The sequence below is a fragment of the Berghia stephanieae genome, chromosome 7 (assembly GCF_034508935.2).
Source record: "Berghia stephanieae isolate SIO BIC M18660-M18661 chromosome 7, UCSD_Bste_1.3, whole genome shotgun sequence".
NCBI lineage: Eukaryota > Metazoa > Mollusca > Gastropoda > Nudibranchia > Aeolidiidae > Berghia > Berghia stephanieae.
In genome coordinates this window covers 16,752,696-16,764,121 of record NC_088366.1, presented here as the reverse complement: position 1 = coordinate 16,764,121, position 11,426 = coordinate 16,752,696, and the positions used below count along the sequence as shown (strand labels likewise).

Genomic DNA, 11,426 nt, shown 5'->3' with positions numbered 1-11,426 from the left:
AAAACAATAAATTGATTTTATCTTACAATGGTGTAGGAATGGGCTGGTCTTCAACATCTTCTATAACATCAAATAAAGCAGATCCCATTTTAGGAGCTCTATACTTGAATCCAGCAGATACTTGAAGTTCTCGGCCTTGATCTGTTGAGCATTATGAAATTTAAGAGAGAAAAAAATCACAATTACGAGATACTCCATGTATTGAGTTATTATGCACAATGTATACCGTGTGTCGTAATAATATGTCTAATAGTTCTTATAAGTCCGAAATAGATGAAGACGAAACAAATAATTTCACAACAATAATCCTCAAACTAATCTATACCCAAAAATGTTTTTTTTTTAATTGTTTTTCATTTGTAAAGGGCAAAACTTAATGGGTTTGAAAAGTCGTTGTGGTCAAAAACACAAATTTTTACTCCTTTGAAATATTTGAGAGTAAGATGAACTTTCAAGAGATGAATATGCTGCCATAGCCAATCAAAAAATTGCTACATCTTCCTATTCAATGCGACGCTGAATTCAACATAGAGGAAGTTCCAGAAACTAAATTAAAAGGTTTGAAAAACAAATCAGGTACTGACATTTCTTTCCAAAAAAAATGTTTAGGTCGTTCTTTTTATTTTTGCCATCACTTTATTTCTTTGGTTATTTCTAAAAAAAAAACGTTTCATTTATTTTAAAAGTATTTTCCATTGTTACAAATCTTTCTATCTATCTACCATTTTTTAAATCAAATTCCAGTGGCCCATTCAGGCTTAGACTTTTATCAAGCAAAAAGTTAATTAGGAAACAAAGAATGTACCACTTTCTCCCCAAGCAGGTCATATGGAACGAACTTTGTGTATAATACATTAATAAATTACATCTTAATGCCCATTTTGGACTAGCATTCTTAAAATAATCACTACTACCTTCAGTCAAAAAAGCACACACGAATTATTTGGTGAAATGTCTTTGACGTGCCCTTACCTAAGGACACTATACAAGTATACCAGAATTTTGTGATCATTGTAATCAATCTGATCACAGATGACCCTCAACATTGCATGACATTAACTGATAAACTTAATCTACAACACTGTTAACCACAATTCAAAAATTTGAAAATTGATGATGTTGATAATGATCATAAAAAACAACCTGGCACAATCTCATCATCGTCATTACGACATTCAACACGGATAGCGAATGGAAGACCTTGGCGAATAGTCATAGGGCTCTCCTCAGCCAGGAGTATAATCTTTGTTGCCATAGTGACAGGGTATCCATTTATCCAGTTGCCACTGTAAACGATGCCTGAGGCATGTTTCATAATGCCCTCTCCATTAAAGAGATCATCTCGGAACTGGCCCTGGAAGACAATAATTCAAACATTTCTTTAAAAAATAAATTTTAAAAGATTAATTTCCTAATACTTAAAATGAATGTACCAAGTTATATCCAATATAGAACCTTCATAATCAATTATGCCACAGTAATAACAAAAACCTTAGTAAAATTGTGTTTTCTTGCTCTCAAACCCTGACCTTTCCCCGTTTTGAAATCATAGTTATCAAGGTGGAAATATCACAATAAAGAAAAGCAAATCAATATAAAATTTTACTCATTTGAATTTAAAATGAGCTTTAAACTGAGCTTGTATATAGCACTAAACATGCTCAAGCACTTTACAAGGGGTCCCTGGCCGACAGCAACATTTAACATTTACGACGGAACATGACGCCTGTTAGGCGATATTATATATTTCTTTGGACATAGACAATGCAGTTAACGGCCAGGTCCTCATTTTACACATGAGTACGGTGAGAGAATGTGGGTAAAGAGCCTTCTCCAAAGACTCAACTATGCGTCAAGCGAGGCTCAAACCCAGGACCTTCTGATCCGAAAGTGAGTGTCATACCACAAGTCCACATAGCTGCACAATTTAATATATCATGTCTTTACTTTTGCTGGATCTAAAGACACCCCACTTCTCATTTACTGGTGGGTAACCAGATTGGAAGTGCAAAAACGTACTAGATCTGGAACAGAGTTCATTCACGTTTGGAACTGAGTGCGCTTACCTCATAAGCCAATAATAGATGCTCAATAGGTTCAATCATATTTTATTTCTCAGTTACCAAAGGGCAATTGGCCAAATAAACATTTTTAAAGAAAAAAAGAAAAACTGAGAGAAAAACAAATGATCCATACACTGTAGTGAGACCCATCAGCCATAAAAAGATCACCATGACCTTGCCGTTTGTCCAAAACCCAGAAACCTTCATAGCGATCTCCATTGCTGTTTATGGAATAAATAAGAATCAATATTCAGCATATGAAGAAATCATCGATATTAAATGTTTTAATTACAAAACTTTCATCCATAAAAATTTTTTGTTTTTTATCTCAAAATTACTCTCTGAAATAAAATCCTATTTTAAAAAAAACAAGTATTTAAACAGATGACAATTTTAAAATAATTTTAGAACCATTTTCTTTATTTTGAATTATGAGCTAATTTCATTTTTTATAATTTAAGGAATGATATCTTGAATTATTTACTTTTAAGTTTCATTTTAATACAGATATTCATACATCCAATCATGAAGATTGCTGTAAAACATTTAAATATTCATCAATTACAATATTGTTGCATTATCTATTGCACACAACTAAAATAAAAACTAGCAGTTTTAACTGTAAAGCAAAATAGAAAAAAAAAATATGCTTGTTTTCTTAATAGTAGGAATTTAAAAGGCATATCTCGTAAAAGATGATACTTTTTATGAAATAAAACTGTGTGTTTGGAGTGAAAAATAGCAGTAAAAACGGACGAAATTATAACATATTTTTAAAAGGTCAATTCGCAGAATCAAATGAAAACATGTGTTTGTTGTATCATTCTTTTGGATCATGGAGGCCGAAGTACTAAGAGGAAAAAAAATAACGGAGCTATGGAAAAAATTATATCAGGCCATGCAATAGAAACGCTGGTCATTTTAGTTCAAAGATAAAGAAAAATTGTTACATGAAATAGCACATTGGAACTTAAGTTTTATTGGTCTACTCTGATAAATAAAACGTGTAGTCTCAGATTTTCTAAGTGGTTAAGAAAGTGTTTGTTATTACTGAAAGATCACAATAATAAAGTACATGAATATCATTAAAAGAGTATCAACGCCATACATATTGTACTAAAATCCGAAAAGGTTTAAGAGATGAAACAGTGCCAGACATAGCAAAACGAAAAATACAAGAGAAAATAAACCTTCAAGGCAAACTGATTTTAAGGGATGATTGTTTTGTTGTTTTGTTTTGTTTTTGTTTTTCTGGGGTTTTTTTTTGTTGTTGTTTTTTTTTTTTGTTTTGTTTTTTGTTTTGTTTTTTTTTTGTTTTTTATTTTTAGAGGAGAGAGATAGAGAGAGAGAGAGAGAGAGAGAGAGAGAGAGAGAGAGAGAGAGGGGGGGGGGGTATGTTTTCTTTTGGTTTTGTTTTGTTTATTCATTTTCTTTTGGGGGAGGGGGGGGGGGGGGTTGATGGGGGTTTTTTTTTCAAATCGTCTTCTTTTTTTTTTATTTTTGGTATATTTCTTTTATTGCCTAATAATCGGTACAAGGATAGATCATATTATGAAGGGAACCAAAATCAATATTTCGTTTAAAAAGCTTTATGTTTAAAATAATGCAAGGGAGTGGGAGGTAGGAAATTTTGCTTTTTTCTTGTTTTTAAGAAAAAAAAATTGTAACTTTCGTTTCAAAACGGTATTATGTTGGGATGAACCAGATGTCAGACCCTCATATAAGAATTGAAATTTTAAAATTTGTGAGATTTCAGTTTTCATTATCGCAGTGGCTATTTTTACAGTCCCGTAAAGATGGTTCTCAGGGCTATTTTTACAGTCCCGTAAAGATGGTTCTCGGGGCTATTTTTACAATCCCGTAAAGATGGTTCTCGGGGCTATTTTTACAGTCCCGTAAAGATGGTTCTCGGGGCTATTTTTACAGTCCCGTAAAGATGGTTCTCGGGGCTATTTTTACAGTCCCGTAAAGACGGTTCTCATCGCTATTTTTACGGCGTTGATGCGATTCTGTTCAATTATCCGCATAGTTATAGATTATCATCTTTTTGCAGTATTCAGAAAACTTCACATATCATTTCTCCCGATATTTAGATGTACAGATCTAGAGGAGGTGAATGAAAGCAAAATTAATTTCATTTAACATATTTAGATCTAAAGCTAAAACTAAAATTAACAAACAATTAATGTAAAGTCAATTCTCTTAGCGATTTTTACGGTACTGTCATTTTTATTACATATGATTTTTTTTTTTTTTTTTGCATAAGTTATGTTTGCAGTACAGAACAGCCCGTTTTCCATCATCAGTGGGCAGGTTAGGTTGTATGTCTTGATTTTTTTTTCTGTCAAACATACATAATATAGATCTATTATCAAACACTGAAAGTATATTTAGTTCCTGCTTGAGTCGACACCCCTCAAGATATAATACTTTACAGGTTGGCTTTTGTTTACACTTTACCAGTATAACCAGTCAGGAAGGACTAACGGTTTATACAATTTTAAAAGACGTAGACGTCTAACATTCAGGGTGCAGTCTTCTCACGTGAGAGTGGGTTTGAATCCAATTTCAGAAAAGAGGCCGTTCACAAACCAATTGGACACATTTTGACCATAATTTTAGAACCCCCCCCCCCCCCCCCCCAACCATATTGTGGACAAATGACTAACCCCCCCCCCCCCCCCCCCCCCCCCCCATGTTGATGTCCATGGTAAAGATGCACATTGCGAAACACCTCATGCTTAAATATTGTTCTTTGAATAATTTTTTTTTAAAAGAAAGTAAATAATGATGATGATTCTCTACCATGGGCGGTCATGATCCAAAAGAATAGAGGTGCCCAAGACTGATCCTCATTGGGGCGCCGAGGTGGAGAGGGCATTTCACTTTGGTCCCACCATCGCGTTGCTCCTACTCTACCGATTGACCCAGTGTTTGTTCCGACCAGACAAGAGTGGTCGCTGTATAGCTCCTCCCTTCCCAGTTAGGAGGTTGTTTTATTGTTCTCCGCCAAAGTGGTGTTCACCTTGTGGTCAGACCCCTCTGCCTAGGCTTTGAGGTACCACTAGGGAATAGGGAAATAGATTGATAGAGAAAAAGAGAAAGGAAAAAAAGAGAGAGCGAGAGAGAGAGAGAGAGAGAGAGAGAGAGAGAGAGAGAGAGAGAGAGAGAGAGAGAGAGAGAGAGAGATAGAAAAAGAAAGAGATTGGGAAAGAATGAAAGAAAGAGAGAGGGAGAGAGAGAGAAAATGAGAGATCGGGAAAGAAAGAAAGAAAGAAAGAAATGGTTAGGGAAAGAATGAAAGAAAGAGTGAGAGAGAGAGAGAAACAAAGAAAGAATGTAGAAAGACCGGGAGACAGAGAGAGAGAGAGAGAGAGAGAGAGAGGGGGGGGGAGAAATAGAGAAAGAAAGAGATTGGGAAAGAATGAAAGAAAGAAAGAGGGAGAGAGAAAAAAAAGAGAAAGTAAAAAGAGAGAGAGAAAGAAGAGAGAGAAAGAGAAAGAAAGAAAGACATAGAGAAAGAATGAAAGAAAGAGAGAGAGAGAGAGAGAGAGAGAGAGAGAGAGAGAGAGAGAGAGAGAGAGAGAGAGAGGCAGGCTGCTAACTAGCCGCACCTGAACGAAGTGGGTGAGAGTTTTAGAGCTAATGGCGTCTACTCAACCAATCTGTTACTATTTATAAATCTATTAACGCAACGCCGTAAAAATAGCCACCAGAACCGTCTTTACGGGACTGTAAAAATAGCCACGAGAACCATCTTTACGGGACTGTAAAAATAGCCCCTAGAACCATCTTTACGGGACTGTAAAAATAGCCACTGCGTTTCATTATATTAAGAAACTATATTACTTTTCCCAGTAAAACATGCAAACTTTTATATTGTTGACTAAGATTCAGTTTTTACGTCTAAAACACCCCAACATAATACCTTTCTCATGTCATAATTATGAATTTCCTGTATTTACAGACAATGGCAAAGAAAGCATTGAAAAGTGTGCAATTATTGAAATGAAATACTAGCACTATCTAAAGTTTAGTGTGATATCTAAGCTTTTGTATATTACAGAATTGGCAAAGATAAAATGAATGTGCATTATTGAATAAATACATATCTAAAGTTTAGTTGATATCTAAGTTTAAATAATTCAATTTTCTTTTATATAGATTACTTTAAAACAAGTAAAGATTGCATCAATAATAGAATAATTTTTTTTAAATTTATAAATATTTAAAATTTTGATTATGAAATTTATTATTATTATTATTATTATTATTATTATTATTATTATTTTTATTATTATTATTATTATTATTATTATTATTATTATTATTATTATTATATTATATTATTATTATTATTATTATATATTATTATTATTATTATTATTATATTATTATTATTATTATTATTATTTATTATTATTATTATTATTATTATTATTATTATTTTTATTATTATTAACATTATTATCGTTGTTGTTACTATCACATCATAATGTATTATAAAAGGACCGATTATAAAGTGTTGCGTCAAAATGTTTGAAAAGTGTTATAGGGAACACCTTTAAGATTTTTATCCGTGTTTCGAAAATAGATGCAACTATTCATCCCACAAACTTAGCAAAAAGTAATAAATTTGAATCAATCAAAGTCTTTAAAAAATGTAAGAAACCATGAAATAAAGTGAGAGGAATGGGGAAAAAAATATGCAGGGTCAAGGAGACATTTTATTTATAATTTTCTCATGAGTAAGAAAAGGTGAAAATTGTTTAGTCGGGTGCAGGGAAGTATCATTATTCAGAAAAGACTTTAGTCGGATGCAGGGAGGTACCAATAATCGGAAAGAAATTTATTTGGAGGTAAATTTTGAGCATTTAGAACTATAATGTTTCTATTTTTATATCTTTCGACATGAAAACAAATTAGTTGAAATCATTAACCCTTTCAAGTTCAAAATGAACTGTATTCGAATAAATATGTCAGATTGCCTTTGCATGTGGATACAAGACACTCAAGTAGCAATTTCCATCATAATTCACATTGTCTGTGAAATTCTAAATTCAAAACTCAGCTTCAGTTTCTGAATTACAGCTCAACATATCCATCATGATTCTGAACTTGTCATATTATCGATGGTGGATATCAAAATTTTGATGGACAAAAATTCTGCAAATTATTGTAAATTAGTTGAAAGTGTTAATCACTAAATCGGTATATTCTTAAAGACTGAGTAGATTGAAAGTAGATTCAACATTTGGATTTATTAATCAGACATGAAATTATGTACTAAGAAAATGACAAGAGTATTCTGTTTATAAATAATCCAATACAATATCTATATTGGGCTAATAATCCTATTAAGGAGGAAGCATGCAATTGAAAAGGAATATGCAATGGAAATATTTTCTTTACAGGAACCTTAAACCAATAATATAAGAATACCTGAGTTTTTGATAAGTTGGGCTATATAAAAATGAAAAAAAGAAAGATAAAACATATACAGAATTTACATAATCATAATCGCATATCATCGTTTCTCTCTAAACATAAATCTATAAGGAAGAGGAGAAACAAGAATTAATTATCATCATCGATGCCACTACCATTTTCAAAATTTATTGAACGATGGTCAGAATTCCTTACCAATTACTCAATATCAAGTAGTGCATAACAATAAGTTTATCTTAACAGAATAATTTAATTTCGACTTTTAAATAAAAATGATCGATAGTGTTGTCGATAGAAATATTGGACGTGAGGTGGAGGCTGATGGACATATACCAGCAGCAAAGCACTTGAGAAAAATAATAAATGCAATTTTAGTCAAAGACATGCTGGTGTTGTGTAGCTGAGGAAGAAGAAGAAGAAGTAAAAGTAGTAGTAGTAGTAGTAGTAGTAGTAGTAGTAGTAGTAGTAGTAGTAGTAGTAGTAGTAGTAGTAGTAGTAGTAGTAGTAGTAGTAGTAGTAGTAGTAGTAGTAGTAGTAGTAGTAGTAGTAGTAGTAGTAGTAGTAGTGTAGAGTAGTAGTAGTAGTAGTAGTAGTAGTTAGTTAGTAGTAGTAGTAGTAGTAGTAGTAGAGTAGTACTAATAGTAGTAGTAGTAGTAGTAGTAGTAGTAGTAGTAGTAATAGTAGTAGTAGTAGTAGTAGTAGTAGTAGTAGTAGTAGTAGTAAAAGTAGTAGTAGTAGTAGTAGTTAAAAAATACAAAAATAAACTTGATCTTCACCATCTCTCAAGTAACCTTTAAACCAAACTCAGCTGTAAAGAGCAGTCGACAATTAATTAATGGTCAATGAAGACATTGTTAATCTTTTTGAACTGCCAAGGCTGCTAGATCTGTAAACGACTGCAGGAAAAGGCACTGTGTTAGGTCAATAGTGTTACCATTCTTACTGTTAAATTCAACAGCATATTAGAAAGCAAAATAATAAGACATTTTAAAATTCAGTAGATGTGGTTGATGTAAAATGCAGTCATGAAGGCAGTACATATAACAACAAAAATAATAGAAAGCAAAAACAAAGTCGTACTCATAAGTTTGTGTTCCTTCCCCATCCCGTACATGCCCGTGAAATGTACCTTCAAAGACTGCCTTGTCACTGGTTCGCAAGATCCCAAAACCTTTATCAAATAAAGATAAATATATACATACGTCCAATCATATTCGAATAAAAGAATTTTAACTGTCCTTGATATATAGGCAAATAGTTGAGTTCTTTCACAAACATACACATTCATAAATATGTAGAAACATATGAAGTAAAGCAATTGTCAAATAGAAAAATGCTTGCACTGGCTGAAAACGAAATGACATTGATCATATGGCATACAAATAAGTGTCCCCTAAATATTCATATCATTGTAAATAAGTCTTTTAAAAATGATTAAAACTTGACATTTTCCATGCATTTAAACAGCGAACATATCCGCTCAAGTGCTTTAAGGCTTTAGAAAATTACATAAACTTTATCTACAAAAGAATGTAAATAAAATTAGCTAAACAAAAATAACACAGTAAGAGAAAAAAAACTATTTTCAGATGAAAGAAGTGACAAGTCTACATACTTGCCAATCGACGAAGCTTCGTTTTCACACAAAAAAAAAAAAAAACAACAAAAACTTAAACCTATAAGCATTATGATCTACTTTTACCATTTTTACAAACCTTGCTTTTTATTTTTGTACCACTGTCCTTCGTAGATATGTCCATTTCTATAATACATAATTCCATGGCCATGCATTTCTCCATTCAGAAACTGGCCTGTGTATTTGGACTTTGATGATGAGAAAAACTTATAGCCATTTCCGTTTATTTCTCCATTAACAAACTGTCCTTCATAGTATGTCCCGTCCTTCATCAAAAGTTTTCCATGACCTTAGAAGGAATAAATAATATAAATGTAAGAAAAGTCTTTTTCTTTTTAAAAAATTAAAATATGATGTTTATTCCAAAAGTAAATGTCCTGCGTTTTCACCGTAAACTCTAAACCAATTGAAGAAAAGTCATGAGATTTTTCCAAATATACATGACGTCTTAAAAATCTAATATAACTGAACCAAATATCATGAAAGTTTGTCAAACAATTTTTACTTATTGCTCTCTTTGACATGGCAACCGCCAACATAAATGCATGTTATACCAAAGGTCATGAAATTTTCTACAACATTTTATATTTATTGCTCTATTTGATATGGAAGCGGTCAACATCAATGCACTTTTGTATTTGATGTAGTCATCATTAAAACACAGAGATGTAAGCTACTTTGTCCAGACACATGATGGCTTCTTTGATGTCTTATCTTGATCAAAATCTCTCTCACTACAGAGGTCTTCCTACTTCACTTTTGGAAATATATAGATAATAGTCATGGAAGCAGGTTCAGATGGGTAAATGGGATGATCCAGGGTCTCTCATCTACCACACGCAGTGAACCATAGCACACGACGATGATTAATTCATTACGTTTTGCTACATTACTAGTACTAATCATCCAAAAGAAACTGTTGCATAATGATTGACGGATTGCACAAAAGGATGTGCTTGTCTGTGAAATCTTCCATTTTTATAGAAAATATTTCCTTAGCCACAAAGGATTATGTTTTTAAGATATTGTTTAACCCAACTTAGAGTAAAAACTGAAAAAAAAAAAATCATTTTAAAAGATTGTTTAGAACTCAGATATACTAAATTATAACTATCACTGAGGTCGCATGTTTCTCAATGAAGTTAAGACAAACATTGATCCAAACTCAGATACTTCTGTAAGCAATCCTACCTTTGATTTCTTACAAATAAAATCACTATGCATGTGAAAAGTGTAGACAAGCCAAAAAAAAAACATAAAACTATAACTGTAACCTTTTTTTCATTTAACAGTATACGGTCATTTGGGTAACATTAACAGCACATTGTCATTTGTTCGCTTTAATTTATCTGGCAAAACATTACTGAGAAAAAATGTAGATTTTTTATGTAATTTTTTTTATTTAAAAAAAATAAAAAAAATCAATCAATGCACTTACCATGCTTTTTGCCTTTCATCCATTCTCCCTCATAGCGAAAAAATGCATTTTCATACACATATGTACCATACCCTGTGAGGAATACATTTAAAATGTTAACAATACAAGCCAGAGTAGAAGGTTACATAAACCATTAATCTTGTACTAAGAAAATAGTTAGATATCTAATCAAGAGCCACATTTCAACGATATACCCCATTCCACCCCCTTCCTTCTATTGGTGATAGTCATCTTTACTCTTGTTTTCCCAATGTACTACTCTGTACAATGGGATTATATTTTGATCTCAAGTCATGCTTAAGAATGAAGTATTATCCCCTAAAATAGTTATACTTAAGAGAATTATACAGATAACAAAATGTCCCTATACTTAGATTTATCAAAACGCTGATATTTCAAACGTCAGCTGAACTGGATTTCAGACAAACATCATTGAACGAGCAGATGACATAGGTTTGGCAACAGAAGCCACCATAACTTCAATATCATGTCACCGAACACCATAGTTATCAACAGCTTGTTACTCCCTGCTTTGATAAGGTAAAATGCTCAAGTATCTTTCTTGACTTATAGGTGACGATAGATATCAACTTTTCTTACATATTTTGCAGTGTGAGCGTGGTAGTGATTCTGAACTGTGATGATGATGTGGTGCTATTTATAGGAATAGTGATGATGCTGTGGTGTTTTTATTGGCAGCTATATGATAGTGGTTATTATGAAATCTCATTAATGAAATGCTGTATAGCACTGTAGCTCTGAAAATATCAGACTCTGAGCGCTTAAATTACTTTGGTTGTAATATTAAAATCAAACACATAAAAATTACCTCTCTTCTCAT

At 32.4% G+C, this 11,426-nt stretch overlaps 1 protein-coding gene across 13 annotated transcripts in view; it reads right to left on the bottom strand.

Moving 5' to 3' along the window:
- Window positions 1-11,426, bottom strand: part of LOC144976798 (MORN repeat-containing protein 1-like) — a 44,854-nt gene that overhangs the window by 32,230 nt on the left and 1,198 nt on the right. For 8 of the 13 annotated variants that reach the window (XM_078921257.1, XM_078921259.1, XM_078921260.1 and 5 more), the window contains exons 2-8: window positions 10,586-10,657; window positions 9,227-9,436; window positions 8,592-8,682; window positions 7,506-7,526; window positions 2,197-2,284; window positions 1,144-1,354; window positions 27-141 (exon numbers count right to left, since the gene is read on the bottom strand). In XM_078921257.1, coding sequence (XP_078777383.1) covers window positions 27-141; window positions 1,144-1,354; window positions 2,197-2,284; window positions 7,506-7,526; window positions 8,592-8,682; window positions 9,227-9,436; window positions 10,586-10,657 — 808 coding nt within the window. The remainder of the gene's footprint in view (window positions 1-26; window positions 142-1,143; window positions 1,355-2,196; window positions 2,285-7,505; window positions 7,527-8,591; window positions 8,683-9,226; window positions 9,437-10,585; window positions 10,658-11,426) is intronic. The other 5 variants (XM_078921256.1, XM_078921263.1, XM_078921252.1 and 2 more) reach the window with 1 other exon arrangement.